The 19875-nt window shown below is 51.1% G+C and overlaps 2 protein-coding genes across 8 annotated transcripts in view; both read right to left on the bottom strand.

Moving 5' to 3' along the window:
- Positions 1–2831: 2831 nt before the first annotated feature.
- Positions 2832–3884, bottom strand: PNMA1 (PNMA family member 1; the record flags this gene model as incomplete). Its single annotated transcript, XM_079913561.1, has 1 exon — positions 2832–3884. One exon carries the CDS (start codon positions 3882–3884, stop codon positions 2832–2834), a length of 1053 nt encoding a protein of 350 aa, XP_079769687.1.
- Positions 3885–5407: 1523 nt separating this feature from the next.
- The window catches only part of MIDEAS (mitotic deacetylase associated SANT domain protein), a 67514-nt gene continuing 53046 nt past the window's right edge, over positions 5408–19875 (bottom strand). For all 7 annotated transcript variants that reach the window (XM_079909007.1, XM_079909009.1, XM_079909006.1 and 4 more), the window contains 10 exons: positions 19261–19606; positions 17220–17286; positions 16582–16724; positions 16358–16461; positions 15815–15890; positions 15012–15100; positions 12426–12575; positions 10999–11208; positions 9295–9491; positions 5408–8895 (listed from right to left, as the gene is read on the bottom strand). In XM_079909007.1, coding sequence (XP_079765133.1) covers positions 8718–8895; positions 9295–9491; positions 10999–11208; positions 12426–12575; positions 15012–15100; positions 15815–15890; positions 16358–16461; positions 16582–16724; positions 17220–17286; positions 19261–19606 — 1560 coding nt within the window. In that variant the 3' untranslated portion in view covers positions 5408–8717. The remainder of the gene's footprint in view (positions 8896–9294; positions 9492–10998; positions 11209–12425; positions 12576–15011; positions 15101–15814; positions 15891–16357; positions 16462–16581; positions 16725–17219; positions 17287–19260; positions 19607–19875) is intronic.

Raw genomic sequence — 19875 nt, 5'->3', positions numbered from 1 at the left:
TACTTCTTTATTCCACAATTCTTTGGTTGTGAGGATGTTTCTTGCTGCTCTCCTCCTTTAAAAGGCAGAAAGATTTTAATTTGTGCCTATTAAGAGAAAACCTTAGGCTTCCCTGGTGGCACAGTGATTGAGAATCCGCCTGCCAGTGCAAAGGACACGGGTTCGAGCCCTGGTCCGGGAAGATCCCACATGCCACAGAGCAACTAAGCCCGTGTGCCACAACTGCTGAGCCTGCGCTCTAGAGTCCACGAGCCACAGCTACTGAAGCCTGCTTGCATAGAGCCCATGCTTTGCAACAAGAGAAGCCGCTGCAATGAGAAGCCTGCGCACCACAACGAAGAGTAGCCCCCGCTCGCCGCAACTAGAGAAAAAGCCAGCGCGCAGCAACGAAGACCCAATGCAGCCAAAAATAAAAATAATTTAAAAAAAGAGAAAACCTTAATTCAGAGCATAAATAGCACGTTATTTTTAGTTAATTGTTTCCTAGAACAAAGGGTGAACATCTAGAATTCTGACTTTTTTTTTCTGCCATATATATGTATTACATTAAATATATGTATGTATATGTAGATATATACAATTATTATATATAATAAAAGGATCCTAAGTGATGACCTTCCCTTCTAAAATGCAATCAACTCTGCAGCCATAAAAAGATGGCATATCCCTATGTACAGGTAAAGTGTGCCCATAACATACTGGGTGAAAGAACCTATTATTTCTTTTTGTTGTAAATGTAGTGTGTGTGTGTGTGTGTGTGTGTGTGTGTGTGTGTGTGTGTGTGTGTGTGTGTTGGGAGGAGGGAGTATGTTTATGATGGAGTGTTGGGGAGAAGGTAGGAGTGTGTGTGAAGACAGGACTGAGAGGTATGGAGAGTGTGTATGGAGCGCCATGCCTGTGGGAATGGAGGAGGAAGTTATGAGTGGGGAGGAGGGGCAACGGGGACATTTGTCGGGGGAAGTGAAGATTTGTGTGTCTGTTGTGGGGTCCAAGATGTGGAGATGTGTTGAGAAGTGTGAGAGGGAGTCACAGACATAAGTGAGGACATGAATAATTGTACAGAAAAATCTTAGGACATATACCAATATCAGCCTTCATAAATAAAATTTTTTACCTTGTGATTGTTATGCAGGCCAGCTATAAATTTAAAGCCTTATTACTAGGGGAAAACCCCACTGAATTCTTATGTTCATTTAATCACTTCTGGATTTACTAGAATTTCAAAAGATGGACATCTTCAGTCACTGAATCTCTGCAACCAAACATGTCTTTAAACCGTATTTCCCTTTTTATATCCTCTTGATATAAATGGCTGCTGCAATACTGAAGCATTAATTTTATACAGGTATGATGAGTTATTCCTGCAGTGAAACATTTTTAGCTGAAAAAAGATTTAAAAGGGGAACAAAAGCATTACTAGATAACCTCCTAAACCATTTCAGGATCTTCTAACATCTAATAGTAAGTTAACATTTACTTGTGTCTATTTTGCCTTCAAACATTTGTCTTGTAGAAAACACGCAAAAATTGAATATATTAAAAAGTATTGCTGGGGCTTCCCTGGTGGCACAGTGGTTAGGAATCCGCCTGCCAATGCAGGGGACACGGGTTCGAGCCCTGGTCTGGTAAGATCCCACATGCCGTGGAGCAACTAAGCCCGTGTGCCACAACTACTGAGCCCGCACTCTAGAGCCCGCAAGCCACAACTACTGAAGCCGGCGCGCCTAGAGCCCGTGCTCCACAACAAGAGAAGCCATCGCAATGAGAAGCCTGTGCACCGCAACGAAGAGTAGCCCCCGCTCGCCACAAGAGAAAGCCCGCGTGCAGCAACGAAGACCCAACGCAGCCAAAAATAAATTAATTTTAAAAAAAGTATTGCAATTTAAAGTTACATACTATGATATAAAGCTTAAAGTAAAACAACTGAGGTTTGGGTTTTTTTTTTTCCAGTGACATGGGTAAGTCTTCCTAAGAAAAGAAAATATAATAGAGCTTAAGTACACTGAAAGTTTTTTATATATGTCAGAAAAACAAGACAATAGAATTTTAAAAATATTTTTTATTAATATACATGTATTTGATAACTTCGAACTTAGAACACTTAGAATCAGCATGAACAAGGTAAACTACACTTCAATGACAAAGATTTGAAATGGGGGAACAGATACTGTAACTGGTTCACATTAACCTCCCCTTGCAATCTGTATCTGTATCTTGTCCAGTGAAAACGATTTACACAGCTCTACAAGTGCAGTATTTTTCTAACAACCCATTTTGTAGTCTCGGAACACTTTACAGTTAAACTGATTTAGATGTTTAAAGATGAAAAATAAGAAATTTGCACTCTAAATTTAAATATCTAATTCACATTTCTTTACGTTAATGTAAATCAGGAACAATTTACAGTAAACACAAAAACTATTCACGATAGTAGTAACAACAGTTCACATTTTTACTGAACACTTCTTGTGTTAGCCAGGCCCTGCACTAAACATCTGAACATGCAATATCACATTTAATTACCTCGACGGTAAGTGTCACGAGTTCACGTTTTCCACAACTGATGATGATGCAAGCTGATGACAGCTTGCACTGAGCACTCGTGTCCAGACCTTTCCCTGGCATCGTAGCTAGCATGACTCGTACCGCAGCAGCTCTGGTGCTTGTTTGCACGATTTTACTAATGTCACATGAATACGCAGGCCAGACTCCCCCTCCCCCAAAAAACATGGCTAAGTCTTTACTACTACTTACACGTGTAAGACAGCACAGAGACAACGAACGAAAGCAGCTGTGATCTAGGTCTGCACTAAAGCCCCTTTTATGGGGACTCAGAGGGGCCCCTTCAGGCCTAACTGCAGGAGGACAGCCTCCGCCTCCTCCTCCTCAGCCTCCCCCTCGCGGATCTGCACCAGCAACTGGAAGAGGTTTGGGGCTGGCCCTTCCGCAACCGCGGTCAGCCACAGCCTCTGGAGGGCCCCGCTGTGGTTGGCCCCGGCAATGACCTGCTCCAGGCGGGCTTGATTCACGTTTTCTTTATCTATGGCCCCCTTCTCCACCACCTTCTGCAGCAGAGGCTCCAGACGAATGACATAAGCAGATAACTTTTCTCCCGGGTTCTGGTAAGTGTTCAGAAATCTGACCTGCGCATCCCTACAGCTCTCCACGCTCCCAAACGCTTGCTCAAGCGCCTTCAGGCATTCGGCGGTGGTAATCGCAGGGTTGCTGGTCTTGAGGATGCGTATGACATCAGCAGCAGGACCTCTAAGACTCTCCATCAACCGCCGCCTCTTTTCCACATCTGACACCTGCCACTCCTCTATGACCTCATTAGTGTGCTCCAGCCAGGGATCAAATGTCTCCTCTCCAGGCCCCAGGATGTCCCTCCCGGAGAAGAGTGTCAGCTTCCTGTACCATATGGACTCAACAAGAGGCGGCATAACATTATGCAAAATATAGTTTAGCATCTCTGCTGGCATATCTGGGATTGGGGCCGGAGTGGGGTTCTGAAACCCAAGGACACGGGCAACATCTTGCACGGTCCACCCCTCTCTTGCCAGGAAGAGGTGCAACCTTTCTAGAAATTCAGCATCGGAAGTCGGGTGCTTAAAGACCACTTTCCACACCCCTCCTTTACCGGGCATCTCCCTGGGGATCGCGGTGTAATCGACAGCACCAGTGAGCTCTAACAAGGCTGCTTTGGCATTCTCTTCCCTCCAGAACATTCTCCCAAGCACTCGATAGGGCACCTGGGGCATCGCAGCCTGGAGGGTCTCTTCGATTTCAGCCTCATCACAGTTCACTGGGATCCCCCAGACCAGCAGGGCTCTCTGGGAGTTCACATCCATCCCCCTACACCAGTCTTCCAACAGTGTCATCGCCATTTTGCCAACTATCAAGGGCCCCAATTTTACAAAATACGGGTTACTGTGGCTCCCTGTGCTCTAGGACTTAGGACAACAGCAGACAGTCCCCCGCAATATGCCCGAGGAGTCAAGCTTCACACCACCACGATTAACAAACGACACCAGAGTCCTGCTCTCGTCCTTCCGCTGCCCCCCCGTGTCAGTCCTCCGCGTTCTCGGAGCGAAGCCTGCGGGATGCTCAGTTACGCGGCCACCGCCATCTTGAGTCTCTGGTCGGGGTCTTCGGGCCGGGTCCTCCACCTGCAGGCAGGGTGTCGCGTCGCAGCTCAGAGGCGAGGAGTGAGGGCGGGCGGCGAAGGCGGGAGCCGCCGGGCTGTAGAGGCCGCCGGGGTGTAATCGCGGGGCGTAGTCTTCTGTTCTCAGCCCGGGCGCCAGGCACTCGCGGCTGCTTCCGGCGTCAAGCGGGCTTTCGCGGTCGGAGCCGGGCCTTCAGGCGCGCGAGAAGCCGCTTCTCTGCAGACGAGAACTGTGCCGCCCCCGGAGGAAGAGACTATCCCGAGGTCGCAGCGGCGGCAGCGGGGCCAGCCCGAGAGATGGTCCTTCGCTGGCGCAGGTGCCCGTCTGAGCTGCGAGGACAACCGGGCACCCAGAACACACGCGGCGGAGGCGCGGGTAGGATGCGGAAGCAGGGCTAGAAGCGGCGCAGACGAAGGCAGGCCACGGCGACTGCGCGCCCGAGCTGCTGCACGTGGAGGCGGGATGGCGCAGCGCGACTTCCGGCTGGTCAGACCCGCAGCCAGCCGAGACGTTACGGCCGCAGTGGAAGGCGGGACCGGCCGGCAAGCGGCTTTCGCCCCGCCCCGCCCCCGCGGCCGAGCCTGCGCGAGCGTAGCCACGGCAACGGCGGCCCAGAAGACTGGCGACCTGAGTGCTTCGGCGGCCCGCAGAGGCGAGCGATTGCCTTGGTGCCAGCAAGGGGCTCCGGGCATTAATTTCTCTGACGGCGCGTTTCCTTTTTCACATTTTACAGATTTTTTTTTTCTCACAAAGCACTGTATTTAAAAGACGATAATATAATACCGGAGTGGATTTAAGATGATATGCGTCCGTCAAGGAAGATTGTCTACTCACGTCGCTCGTTCAAGTCAATGCTGTATAAGTAAATACCCTATACCATCTGATCGCACTCCGCAACCTCCGCGAATTTCATCCAAATGAAACTAAAACGTTGGAAGTGTGCCGTGTGTTTGTGTGAGACACTGAGTTGAGACTTTTTCTTGTCTAAGATTTTGTAAGAAGATCTAGATCTATTTAGTAACCTTTGTAGCCAGGCTACATGTGTTATTTCCCTTGTCCTGGCATCACTGACAGTGAGCTGATAAAACAGAATCCTTACGGTTCAAAAACGTCAAGTAATCCCTTGCAAGCAAACCAAGGCCTATTTACGTCAATCCGAGATAGTGAAAATCTCCCCAGAAGGACACAGCATTCAACTCTGAATTTTTAAAACCTTATTTAATAAAAGGTTTAAAGATACAGAAGAACATTCAAAAGTAAATAAGTTACATAGGTACATTACAATCACATCAGCAAGATTTTCTTTAGTGTGTTAATTTTTTTTTATAAAAAGCACACAAAAAATAAAATCTTCAGTCTGGTCTATCACAACTGTACAGCAAAAGAGGTAATATTTATATATATGTACACTATTTTAATATGTAACAGTCTTTTTAAAAAAGGGTGCCACAGGCAGCAAACACACAAAAGGCAGTGTCTGATATTTTTCAAAATAAAAGGAATATACTTATTTATATGCTATTAAAATATTTGTACAATAATTACAGACTGTCAAGGCTATTCCTGTGCTCTGTCCCCTCCAACAAGGCCTTCGACTGAGAGACGAATGAAAAGGTGAAACAGCTGCAAACTGTGAGAGGCAAATATTAACACAGCAAAAATATGGGGAGGACATACAATTGTTTTATAAAAATATGCATACTTCCTATAAACCTAAGGAGTTAGGCTTGCCAGTCTGGTAATAAATACCGTCCCAGAATAGTGAGCCCCAGTAAAAACATACTTAAATAGCTGAGGCTTGAGTATGTGTTGTATTCCTCCTTCATCTTAACATCTGGCACATGAGAAGAGGTTAGGTCACTGAGGCAGTTAAATATAGGGGATCCCTTTAGACATAAGCAGCACACGACCTCTGTGCCAGGGGTGGAAGTGGGGTAGCAGAAGGGATGGGTGTGTACCTTAGTTGTGAGGGGGGCTGCTGAAGGCATGGAGGACAGTGCTTCAGCACTGTCTCCGTGGGTGGGTAAGAGACCTCAGAAACGGTCTAGAACACAGGCACTAGGTTAGTTTCATGCCCTTAGCTGAGTGTAGATGGAGGCTGAGAGATGGATATGTGAGATGGTGTGGGGAGGACATTATAAAGCTGAAGGTGTTTGTCATTTAACTTCTTAAAGCAAAGAGCTCTGAATATAAGAGAAAAGAAAAAACAAAGTAGCCTAATGGTTCACAGGGAGAAAGCACCATAAAGGATATACCTATGCCAGCTTCTATGGGCGCACCTACGTTACTGGCAGGTCACTTGCCACAATTGCATCTGCCCTCTAAACATTATACCTTTTACACTGCATTCTCGATACTAATCCATTCTGGAGCATAAACCCTTCTAAAATACGGTGTTGGGTGGGGTTAATACAGAGAGGTACCATCTTGATTTTCTCCACCTATATTCACCTGGTCTGGTCTCCGTGAGCTTAGAAGAGGAGAATCACTGTAGACGAAGGAGGTTTCTGTTACCACATGTCCAAAAAAGAAGCCTGAAACTAAATACGGTTTAAATAGAAAAAACCTCGGGAAACTTAAGTAGCACTTTGGGGCAAAGCTGTGAAGGCACTCATATTACATATGTGATTTAGAAGAGAGCCTAAATTTGCTACCCTCCTGTTTTTGGAGGGTATACCAGATTTTTGCAGTCTTGGGCCGTTGAGCTTGTAAAAGCCTATGGAAGAAACTAGCTGGGAAGTTAGAGGTCTAGGTAGCCATCAGAAGTTGAGGAGGGGGGAGAATTTTAATTCCCATAGCTGGGCTCATGTATAACCATATTAATGCATAAATGAATGCTAATACACACCTGATAGTGCATAGTTTAGAAACAAAACTCCCTCCCCACTCCCAGCTACCAATATGACGCCTTTAGGCTATCTCAGAAGAGTAGCAGAATGAATACTTTTTGGCTCCTTCCTAACGTGGATTCACTTAGAACTTCTTTTACACAACTAAAGTTGAACAGCAAGATCAGAAAAATAACTCAGCCCTCCTATGGGACTGGCAAGTGAAGGGGCCTCCAGAATCTTCCAGCCCTTCCACATCAGTGACTCCACACCAAATATGGCTTCTTCAAGCCAGAAACAAAACCAGAATCTGGCTTCCAGCCAATTCCCTCAAGCTACTTGAAAGTACAGCCAAAGAGGAGGTAGCAACAAGAACTGCCTTTGATCTCCCTTGATCCTGCTAGTCTCCGTGTGCCTTTGTGACATCTTCCACCTTTCCACCCTCTTTCAGTGCTACTATCATTCCTATTGGCAGAACGAGGGACTTTAGGGTCTTGGAAATGTGGGGGGGAGGGTGGTGCCAAGAAGGTGCCTTGTTTTGGGATAAATGCACTTGGGCCTCTGGAAAGGAGGAATCCCCTGGTCCCTGAGAGGATGTTAAAAATTAAATATTAAGAATAAATAAATAGCTCCCAAATGACACAAGTCAAGGAATGAAGGCTCCTGTCCCATCTGGCTAGGAGACCTCCCCCTCCCAGGGAAGGATCCAGAAATCTCCAGCATGCAGGACTGAGGGCTGAGCTGTGGATATCAGCACTAGACCAGGTGGGGTGGGGTTAGGTGGCAGCTGCCAAGGGCAGGACAGAGGCAGGCAAGAAACTTGCACCAAGGAGGAGCAGGCTGGGCCTAGGCTAAGCTCCCTTAGCAGCCTCCAGGGCCCAAAGGTATTTGGCAAAAAGGTGGGAAGCAGGAAAAGCCAAGGCTTATCAAAAGCTCCCTCAGGCCTAGCCCTGTAGCAGCCCTGCAGCTTCCTTCCTCTGCACAGTTTCCTTCCCTCCAGCAGGCTGAGAGCTTGCAAAGAACATTGGCTCCTTCCCCAGACATCTGAGAAAACTTTCCAGCCCCAGCAGGATGCTAGCGAGCAGCAAAGGGATAGGTACCAGTCCTGGTCTCTCTCCCTGCACCTGTTCTGGCAGCCTCCCTCCAACGGAGAACGTGGCCTCTCTGAGGACATAGTCACTGAAGCAGCATGGCCTGGACACTGCCGCAGAGGAGACAGCACAGATGCCAGGCTGAGCTCCCTCTCGGAGATGGCCACCACACTCCTTCCCACGGAGTCCCTCTTTCCGGGGCTTGGGGCAGGGCCTGTACAGGTCCCCTGGGGCGGGGGATTAATGCTGCCAAGGGGGCGCGCTTGTGCTTGTCTCTCCATGGTGACCTAAGGGAGCAAGGGAAACAAAGAGAGAGAGAAGCAACCTCGTGGCTTGGCGGCAGAGGTCCATGTGAGAGGCAGCGGCGGCAGCGCTGGAGCCCCTCCCCAGGGGCAGCCCCAGCGAGCAGGGACTCTCCCAGTCCCAGGAAAGCAGGAGGGAAACTTCCGACAGACCAAATGCAAGAGAACTGGATCCTGCAGCCCTTAACACTGCTCCTGGGCCCTGTATAAGTAAAAGAGCCGTTTATTTAATTGTATCCGTTTTGCAGAGACAAGTCCACGTGATCTCTCCCTCCGGAGGTTCCAGTGCTGGCAGAGCGTCTCAGGCTGGAGCAGGGCCCGGAGCCCCGGGCGTCAGCCCCTCTCGCCTGCGCTGCTCTCCTCCCTCAGGGCCGGCTGGTGGGGGGAGGCGGCCGCAGTGGCCGCAGCGGCCGCGGCCTCTTTCTCCTTCTGCCTCAGAGCGGCCGCCTTCTTCTCCTGCTCGGCGTGGCTCTTCATGTGAGCGCTGCGGCTCTTCACCTTGTAAAACACCCTGTAGCCGGGAAGGAGGGGCTCCAGTAAGAGGTCTGTCTCCACCCCTGGGACCTCCAGGCTAGAGCACCTGCGTGCGTGCGTGTATGTGTGTATGTGTGTGTGTGTGTGTGTGTGTGTGTGTGTCTGTTCTGGGGGCTCCCCGGCCCTTCTGGCTTGCTCCGCGCCACGTGGTCCAGCCCCACCCTCCAACAAGGGGACCGATGGGCTCCCAATTCAGTGCCATCATCCCTCTTCTAAAAGCCGCCAAGGGACGTCACCGGGGAAACCCTCTGAGCCAATCAGGAGACAGGGCGAAAGCTGTGACTCCTCCTACTTCTCCCCAGGAATCGACGTCTGCCCCTCCCCCAACCGCAGCCAACCTACCAGGTCCCAGTGGAGACTGGGTCTGCCTTCTTACCTGCCACATTTTTTACACGGAAAAGTGTTCTCCTGATTCTGGCTCTTATTAAATGGCTCTGGTTTTTTCTTCTTCTCCGAAAAAGGAAGTGCCCTACGTGACTTCCCTGGCCCCTCTCTTGGCTTCTCTGAGGCCTGGCCACCTGCAGATCCAGGGGCATTGGATTCGTGGCTTCGGAGGATGAGGATGTCATTGGCCTGGAGAGGGTCAAACAAAGGAGAGCTAAGAGATTTGGGGAAGAGAGGATCCCGAATTATGGAGTATCAGTGAACAGAGGGCTTTTAAAGATCATACACTCATTCCAAATGGTCCGCTAGCATCCTCTTGAATCTTTCCAGTGACAAGGCACTCACAGCTCTGTTTCCACAAACTGCTGGTACCGTAATTACGTGGGACAGCCCTAGCTGCTATAAGGACTTCCTGATGTATCTGACAGGGGTCTTGGTGTCTCTGTTAATGACGTGGGTTCACGTTTTCAGTCACTTAGTCTATTCATGACTTCATTCCATAAATGACCTTCAAATCTGTGTAACATGCCAGGTTACACACGGGGTAGAGAGGTGACAGGAGCCCCTGACATCAGAGAACTCACAGTCTGAAGGGACAGACATGCAGGCAGTTAGCTCCTGACAACATGAGCCACCATGGGAAACGCCAAGCAGGTGCCAGAGAGCACAGGACGCCTGGTGCAGACCTGGAGAGGTGCTGCTCAGGGTATGCGAACCATGGACCTCGGGTTAGGGGAGCCCCAGGTGGCCATTAGGAGTCACACATGTGCACTGGATCAAACCACACAGGAAAGCATTCATAAAAGTTCAGCAGAACTCAGTGGCGTGTGTACACGGAGCACAGCTCTTGGAGGAGCACAGACAAGGCTCAGAAGGGAGCAAACAGCTGTGTGTCTACAGTTTGTGAGGGTTTTCCTGCAAGTTTAAGTGTACAACACAAATTAAACAAACAAAGACTCTCATAGTAGCTCCGTAGCAGACCCTACCCAGCCCTCTCTCTCTTGGGGGACTTCTTCCTGACAAGGAACAGCTCTGGCTGGTATGTCTTGCTTCTTGGCCTGTGATGTGGTGGACAGAACACTGCACTAGGAGGACCTGGGGTGGGACCTCAGGCAAGTCACTTAGCAACTCTGAACACAGCTTCCTCCATCGGCAAGGTGGGGGCTAACACTTTATGGGGTTATCGCGAGGGATGAATGAGATAATGAACAGGAAAGCACTTCTTAGACAACATGCGTGAGGGGCCGTTGTTGTTATTCCCATTGTCTCAGCTCAGTTTCAGAATTCTTGTCAGGGACACGGCTCTCTTAGGGGGAGCCCTGTCTGAACTGTAAGTCAGGAACGCTTCCCCAGTGTCCCACACACCTGGGTTTTTACAAAGCCTTTCTCCTCTGTGACTCAGATACAGAAGCCGTATAGTGTAAAATTAATAGCGGATTCTGGAGTCAGGCTGCCTACTAGCTGTCTTATCTTGGACCTCAATTTCCTTCTCTGTAAAATGGGAATAATGACAGCACCTACTACATGGAGTTATGAGGATAAAATGAGTTAACAGCATAAACTATCTAGTGCTTTCCTGCCACGATGATGATCATCATCATCTTCATGTTCCTGCTCTGCCCTCCCTCCCACACCCCTAGGCCCAGCTCCAGCCGTCCTCCTGGCCCTGGGCTCCCCCAGTGGAGGTCACACTTACCGACTCATTGGCCTGTAGTGTCTGCGTGGCTTTGACAGCCGCTGCCCGCCGGCTTCGCTCTCGCCCCTCTTCCTGCTCCGCCTTCTCCTGGGTCTCTGGCATCTCTTCCTCCTCCTTTCTGGCCTCCTTTACTTCCTTCTTAGGCTCTAGCCTCTCTTCACTTGGGGACTCTCTTCTGGGAGGAGGCACCCTGGGGAACTTCTGGGAAGTCTATGGGGGACAAGAGCAGGGCAGTGAGCCTACAGCTCAGTCATGCAGCCACATGCACCGATTCTGACCCGGCCAGGGGCTCACTAGGCCCTGCTAGTCCTGCTAGCCTGGCCTGGGCCAGTGCGGCCTCCTGTGCTAGACTCTATACTCTCCCACCGCTAATCCACCGGTAAAATGAGAGAGAGCCTTGAGGCCTGGAAGCCCTCAGGATGAGACCAAGCACTTGAGATGGAGCTGGGGCAGGGAGGGAGCATGCCAGTCCCTCCCCACAGGCCACCTGTCCTCTTGGGTGTGTCCAAGAGACACATTCTAGGGCAGGGTGGTCTGGTGGAACCAGGCAGCAGCCTTGAGCTCCATTCTAAGCTATCTTTGTAACGTTTTCTGTATCTCTACCCCCTTCCCATCTGCAAGTGGGAACTAAATCACTCCCTGTCTTAGAGCAGCATGTCACCAAGTGTGGACTTGTGACCCCAAGATGTTATTAGGTGGATACATGGACACAGAATTAAATAACATTCTCTTTTCACAAAATTGAATAACGTTCTCTTTTCACTTCTCTTTCAATCCTGATTATGTCAAGGACAAAGTCTCGAGTTGGTATTAATGTGTCTTTTATACTGTTCTAGACTTAACAAGGAGAGGTCAGGCCTCATCTCAGAGCCTTGGCAGGTAATAGTATCTGGCTAGAATTTAATAACATTGTTTGGTTTTCATATATATTTATTTTTACCAGTACCTTCTATGGCCAGCAACACCGGTTTTCTATTTATGATTGTGACATAAAGCTTCCCTTGAGTAAAAAATGGGTTGATTTAAAGAAAAATATTAAAAGCACAAGTGGTGTATGGACATGACAAAAATAGTAATGGTGACATGTGGTAGGATGCAGATACAGCAGAATTCATAAAGGTGATACAAGAATGACTAAAGTTTAGGAAAGAGGGTTAGAGGTCTGCTACGAGGGGACAATAAGTCAATGCTGGTGCAAATACTGTGGGAAATTTCCCCCAACGTTCTGCATCAACACAATATATTATTACGATGACACTGGCAGATAGAGAGGGGAACCCAAAGGTCCAGAGCCAGTGTCCAGGACATCAGCTCCCTGGGGCCGTCAGGGACACTGCCTTCCTCTCTCTGCTCTCCAGGGAGTCCTGGAGAGCTTGGCCTCAGGCTCCCACCTCAGCCTAAGCAGCTGAGGCAGGGAAGGGAGTCACCTTAATATCCACTTCAACCTCTTCCTGGGCCGACTTTTCATCACTTGTATCCACATCCCCGAAGGTTAGCGTCCCATTGCGGCCAATCTTCACCTGCTTCTTGTAGGTGTAGTAGAACTCCACACACTGGGCCACGGTCTTGGTTTGGATCTGGTATGAAGCCAAAACTGAGGTCAGAGTTCCTGGTTCAGCTCACCTGCCTGGGGGCACTCCAGCCTTTCTTATCCCTGCATGCCCCTCCGTTAACCTTAGCAAACACTAAACCCAATAAACCCAGGAAATACAAGCATGTCTCCAACACCTGCTCTGCACAAACCACTGACCAATTCAACACTTCAGCACTATTTTTTTTAAAAAAGCTAAAAAGGACAACATGGAGCCATTGGGGAAATTTGAATACGGATCATGTATTAGAGAGCATTATTGTGTCAGTTTAAATTTCTTGGGTGTGATAATGGTACTTTGGTTTTGTAGGAGAATATCTTTGTTTTAGGAAATATTTAGGTCAAATGTCATGATGTCTGTAACTTTTAATGATTGGTTAAAACAGAATACCTGTGTGTGAGTTTATTTACGGACACAGAGAGAGCAAATGTGGCAAATGTTAACAACTGGTAAATCTGAGAGGTAATACGGGCGTTCATTATACTATTCTTCCCATTTTTCTGTAAGCTTGAGATTTTTCAAAATGAAAAGTTAAAGGGGAAAAAGCCTGGGCACCATCCACATTCAAAGCCAGACTAGACCTGGCAACACAGCCTCTCTACATCAATCGGAGCAAACAATTTCATTCCTCTTGAGGGAGCAGTGAGGACAGAGAATTGTCAACTGCCCTATGTTGGGGAGGAACTCAGGGGAGACTAACACGTAAGCCCTGGAAAGCCTGAAGAGGAAGCAGGAGGCTAAGTCTTGTTCTAACTCTACCACTAAATGGCTGTGTGGCCTTAGGCAAGGCTCTTGGTGTGAAAGTAGTGAGTGGGATGAGACCAGATGATCCCCAAGGGCCTCCCAAGCTCTGAAATCCTAGCCCTCCTGTTTCACAAATCCATTTGGCCACTGGGTTTGGTTTCTGGACTACCTCCCCCCTACCCCCAACCTGTGTTCTCTGACTCTCCCCCATCTCCCCAGACTCCCAGACTGCTCAGCCAGCTGCTGGGCTGCACTGGGAACTGGGGTGTCCTGTCCACAGAGCCCAAGGGGTCAGTGAGGGCCCTCTGTGCATGAGCAGGAAGCAGACATGACTCATCTCCCACTAATGTATTAACTAGATCCTGTTTACACTTTTATTATCAATTCCCTCTGATCATCTGTTAGCCTGACTCATGGTCTGCTCTTTTCATTAAGGCATTAGGGGCACCTCAGTGAGCTTCACAAGGCATGTACTTCCTGGCAATATTGCCCAATCAGGGAGCCCAGCAAACGACTGTCCTCACAACAGGGCCCTTGTAGGAGAATCTGTCAGCACTTGGTCCAGGCCCCAGGGCGTTCCTGGTACAACCTACAATCCCAGGAGGAAAGAACACATTCTGGGAAGCACTCTTCCCTCAGCTGTCGACACAGCTCACTCTCGCCATAGCCCAGGCTTTGTGAGACAGGGCTGGTGGGAAGATGCAAGCCCTTGGATTAGCATATCACTCTCCCAGAAGAACACAGAGGCAACACAAGAGAATCTAGGAAAACTAGGCCCAGGCTTCCACTACTCTGTCAGCTGAGTTAGTGGAAGGAAGCCCCGGGCCTGACAGGAAGTGGGCAGAAGCCCCCTAGGTCAGTTATAGTCACTTGCTAGCTCTCGGTCCCCTCATCTCGGGGTGACTTCTCCTCCCACTAATTGTGGCCTTTGAAGTATTCCAGCCCCTTAGGATGGCTCACCTCTGCTTGCAGCCCCCCTTCTCTTCCTGTTCTCCCTTAGGCAAGTCACTATTTATTTGGTGCCACTGGGTCTGGTGCCCACTCAGGCCCCCCTCTGGACTGAGACTTCAGAGTATGGCCACCCTACCCTAAGGTGAGGGAAGGGGCTTAGAACCAACGGGGAAAAGGCCTGATCATTTCCATTCTTGTTTTGTTTAGAAAAAAATGTCTCTGGGGACTTCCCTGGTGGCGCAGTGGTTAAGAATCCGCCTGCCAATGCAGGGGACATGGGTTCAAGCCCTGGTCCGGGAAGATCCCACATGCCGCGGAACAGCTAAACCCGTGTGCCACAACTACTGAGCCTGCGCTCTAGAGCCCGCGAGCCACAGCTCCTGAGTCCATGTGCCACAACTACTGAAGCCCACGCGCGTAGAGCTCGTGTTCCGCAACAAGAGAGGCCACCGCAATGAGAAGCCCGCACGCCGCAACTAAAAAAAGCCTGCGTGCAGCAACGAAGACCCAGTGCAGCCGAAAATAAACAAATAAATGTATTTAAAAAAAAAAAAAAAGAAAGAAAAAGAAAAAATGTCTCTGAAGCTACTTAGTGGCATTGACCTAACCGCTTTGTAAGAGGTCTTGGTAAGCAATTGCAGGGCCCCCCCACTGGCAGAGGGAGCCCCCAAATCATGCAGGCAGCTCCTGCCCCTCTGTTGCCCCCAAAACGGAGCCCCAGCTCACCAGCTTCTGCACCAAGAAGAAATCCTTCTTGTAGATGGCAATGCCCTTGTTGAACAGCTTCCTCTCAGCCATCTTCCACTGGTCGGAGCCTGCAGGGCAAAGAGGAAGCCAGGGTAGTGAGGGGGTGGGACTGTGAGCACTGCAGGGGCAATTCTGACCAGCAGAAAAGTGTGAGGTCATCTAGCCGCTGTCTCTGCAGGCATTCAGAGCTGGCTCCACATCCTGCTTCTGCCACCTACTGGCCATGTTGCTTAGCCTCTGAGCCTCACTTTCCCCACTTGTGAAATGGGAACTAGTAATAGAAGCCACCTCACCAGCTGTGGTACAGACTCAGTGAGACAATGCATGTGGAGCCCTTGGTGATATACCCGGCACAGACGGGATGCACCACTCGACAGGGGTCGATACCAGGGACTGCTATTATGCCACTTGGTCAATGTCCCTCTTAAAGCACAGTCCCCAGAATGGGACATGGCACTCCAGGGGTCCTCTAAGTTCCAGCACCTGATGCCAATTTGGATGGCACTCCCTGGGCTCCTGCCCCTCCCCTTATACCCACACCCTGGGCTCTTCTACCCAGATGGACTCCCACCTGCTTATGCCCTTCTCCCTTCCCTTGCAGGGCACAGGAAGCCCCTCGAGAGCCACCCCAGCTCTGGTGTCAGTCCCCTCACACTGGATCTTGGGTTATCTGCCCCCCACCTCCCCACCCCCGCTCCACCCTGGGCTGTGACTCAGCACTGAACTGAGCCCCACTGATGCTGGAGACCCCTCGAGGCCCCAGGCCCACCCTGCCAGCCCACCTGTGTAGTGATAAGTTGCCAACGGGTGGTTGTGGAGCCGCAGCGGCTTCTTCAGTAGCAGCTTATTCAGCGTTTCCTAAAAGGGAAGTGAAGAAAAGGTCAAGGCCCTGGCTGGGGTCTTGGTGGGCAAAATTCGGACCTCTGAGTAGGGTGGGCACCCACTCTTGGCCCTCTTAACTGTGGAGGGGCAAGAGGTCTGGCAGGATGGCAAGGGCATGGGGGTTGGGTCGCTCAGGGCCTCTTAAAAGAGGAAACACATGGTCCCCAAGGCAGGCAGCCACAGATAGAGAAGGCCCTCAGTGACAGCCCCGTCCGAGGGTGGGGACCCACTACCCAGGATCAGAGACTGGGGTGGACCTTGCACAGCAAAGTCTGTAGTTTGGAACCAGGGCTCCCTCAGGCCGACCCCCTACCATCCCCAACTTGGTCAGACCTTCCTGCCTGCCTCAAATCAGCCCGCCGACAGGCCTGGCTCCTGGACAGCACACAGATCCCTGCCAGCCTCCCCAAGGGGCCCTCCCTCCACCAGGGGCAGTGTCTCACCAGGATGTCTCCCCTGGACTCGTGCAGACAGTGCAGGGCCAGCTCCTGGTTGGTGCCAGCTCCAGGGAAAATGCTGGAGCAGGCAGCTGTCAGCAGGTCTTCCACTGGGGAGGGAGGAGAGAAAGGCACTTTTAGGGCTGGGCTGGGCAGGGCTGCATGGGGCGGAGCCTAGCCCACCCACTGCCCAATAGCCAGCCTTTGTCTGCTGGCTCATGACCTCTCACCTTGCCTCTGCTTCTCCTGGCTGCTCTCTAAGTCCTCCCATGGCTGCCACACCAAGTCGGCCTTGTGGGAGTCTGCGGCTGCCAGGGCGCGGTCCCTCATCGAGGGGATTTCTGCTTGGAACCGGGAGCCCACGTTGATCCGTCTGCAGGGGCGGCAAGGGCAGGGAGTGAGGCTTCACCATGTGGGGATGGGGAACCCTACTTCCTCCCTGAGGATGGAGAAGATGCGGGGGTAGCTGGCAGAGGCTGAGCGCAGCAAGGATTCAGCTGGATGTAAGGGAACCTGGCTTCTATGACAGCCTGGCAAGTGGCACCTGGTGCTGTCAGAAAGGCAAGGCCCAGAGGTTGGAAAGGGGAGAAGAAGCTCCAGGTTTACAGACAGGGAAAGACTCTTGGACTGCCCTTCTAATTCTCCTCAGAGGCAAATTCAAACTGAGCTGGTCCTTTCCTTCCCTGTGACTTCCACACAGAAGCTGGGGTGGGGATCAGTGAAGCCCAGGGCTAAGTGCAGAAGCCCAGAGAGGTCTGCTCAGCCCCCAGCCCACAGAAGCCTCCTCTTCCTCGTAGGGCCCACCTGCATGCACCGGACTCCAGCTGGCCACCCTCACCCCCCGAGCCAGAGGCTGGGCTGAACTTACGGCTCGATGCTCACTGGGGTGGCCTCCCCCATCACAGAGAGGACAGGCGGGGTGACTTCAGCGCTATCTATGGGACAAAAGGCAGGTTAGAAAATGGCACCCTCTGCGCTTCAGCAAAGCCACCCTCTCCAACCCTAGGTGGCTGCTCTTTACGCACAAGAGCCACAGCAGTGACTCTGAGGTTCACACTGGGAAATCAGGCACCCTGAGTCCTGGCTCTGCAGCCTGCAATGGTGACAACCAGCTGTGACTTTACCAAATACGTGGGTGCCTCCGTTTTCACGCCTGCTGAAAGGGGCTGTTGCTACCTATCTCCCTAGGTTGATGTGAGGATTGAATGAAATCATGCACAAAGCTGAGCCCTCGATAAATATTAGCTACTCTTATTACTACTGCTACCAGTTCCACTACTAGAGCCATGTTCTGCCCCGGGAGCGCCCACAGTACAGCATTAAGTCCAGCATTCAACTATGGTTGCTCTAGTAGAGAGGCTGAAACTTCCGCCACACAAACGAGGTGGTGAAGGAGATCACTGTTTCATAATTATCTTCTCACTTCCTTGCTGGGTTCTCTGCCTTGGTTTCTCCCGAGCTAATCTTAACGCCCTGCGTGATCAAGACACTCTCTTGCTCCAAAAGCAAAATCTGCTGACTCCTCTCTGCAACCTGAGAGAAAACTTCAACTCCTCAGCTCAGTGTTCAAGGCGGTTCCCCTGCCAGCTATGCATCCCACCACCGCCTTGCCTGGACCGTCCATCTCTGCAGGCTGCTCCCTCATGGCCCCTCGCGCTCCCTGCACAGTCCCACCTCTGGGCCTTTGCACCTCTCCTTTCTTCTGCCTAGTGTGCCCTCCCCACCTGCTTCCTAGTTCAGGCTCAGCTTTAGCCCCACCCTCTCTTCAATAAATGCTTTCCTCACCACTAGGGCTAGCAGCCTCTGCAGGCTTCACTCACTGACTGCTGATCCCACTCTGCCTGAAACTTCTGCTTTCCTGTCTCCCAGGCTTTCAAGTCAACGCCCTAATGACCCAGCACTCTCTTTAGAACAGACCACGGTGTCCCACACATTACTGGTGCCCTCACAGGACCCAGTTCAGGCTTTACACCCGAGTGCAAGAAAATCCTCATGGATGGACAGACCTCTTCTTTGCCGCCAAGCTGGTCTCAACAGCGACTTCTTCCTGCACAACCTAGGCATGGAGAGAAGCTTCCAAGCTTCCAGTAGAAGTGGAAGAGCCAAAGGCCAGCCAGCCCAGGGTGAGCCATTTCTCACCCAGACACCAGAGGGCACCAGAGAGGCATGCCACGATGAGGTCAGGGTCAGAGGTTAATCCCAGGACCGCACTGCCTCACCTCTGTGCTACCTCTGGTCGGGATTACTCTCCATCGTCTCTATCACCCTGAGATAGGATTACCCCATTTTTCAGGGGAAATGAATTCTTGTATGGAGTGGGCAACATTTTTCAGCAATTCACCACCCAGGCCAGCCAAAAGGTCTGCTCTGGGCCAAAATGACTGTTCAAGAGACACAGGAGACAGGATCTGCCACCTAATATTAAGAACAAATGTGACACACCAGGCACAACGTAAAGTGCTTTACGTGTGTTAATGCATCTGGACCTCACCACAACCCTCTGAGGTAGCTATTAGGTTGAACCATAGGAAACTGCTGTTTGTGGTTCTAAAAATAGCTGAATACATATTGGCAATTTCATCATTAACCAAACACTACTAACATCCTCATTTACATGCTGAAGAAACTGAGACCCAGGGAGTTTAAATCACTTCCACAGGGGATGGAACAGTAAATTGTGGCATTGGGATTTAAGTCCAAGCAGTTGGGCTGACACCTCCTCTCCCCAACCACAGCGTGTACTTGAGCCAGGACAACCTCCTTCTCTCTCTCAAAGGAGACAGTAGAAGTAGAGCCCCTTTTCCCATGGCATTCCAGCCCAACCCCGGCAGTGCCAGAAGCTGAGTCTTCCCTACCCACCGCCCTCCCACAATGCCTGCCCTCACGGCTGCTGAGGGGGGATCACTCACTAGACCGGAGCAGGGTGCGATGGGCACTCTTTGGCGTGATGGGAGGAGGGGCTGGGATGCTGCTGGTCGACATGATGGCATTGAAATAGAGTCCGGAGCCTTCCCGCACGGGGCTGAGGATGGGGGGTGGTGTATAGGGGGGCAGCTCAAAGCTCCGCTCGGAGGGGTGGTCAGCTAGGCGGACAGGGGAGCGCAGGTGGCTCTGGTACGGGGTGATGTTGGAGTAGACGGGAGGGGCGATGAAAGTGCCCGCCTTGGTGGGGATGATCAGAGGCTCAGGCCTCGGCCGCTGCTTTGGTTTCCGCACTGAAGGTTCCCCCTCCAACTTGGCGTTCATGTCCTCAGCCTGGAGAAGGAAACAGGCCAAGATGGCTCAGCCACCTACAACCTGGGAAAAACTGAAGTCTTTTTTTTTTTTTTTTTTTTGCGGTACGCGGGCCTCTCACCGCTGTGGCCTCTCCCGTTGCGGAGCACACGCTCCGGACGCGCAGGCTCAGCGGCCATGGCTCACGGGCCCAGCCGCTCCGCGGCATGTGGGATCTTCCCGGACCGGGGCACGAACCCGTGTGCCCTGCATCGGCAGGCGGACTCTCAACCACTGCGCCACCAGGGAAG

Source organism: Stenella coeruleoalba (assembly GCF_951394435.1).
Source record: "Stenella coeruleoalba genome assembly, chromosome: 2".
NCBI classification, from domain to species: domain Eukaryota; kingdom Metazoa; phylum Chordata; class Mammalia; order Artiodactyla; family Delphinidae; genus Stenella; species Stenella coeruleoalba.
This window is presented reverse-complemented; position numbering and strand designations above follow the sequence as displayed.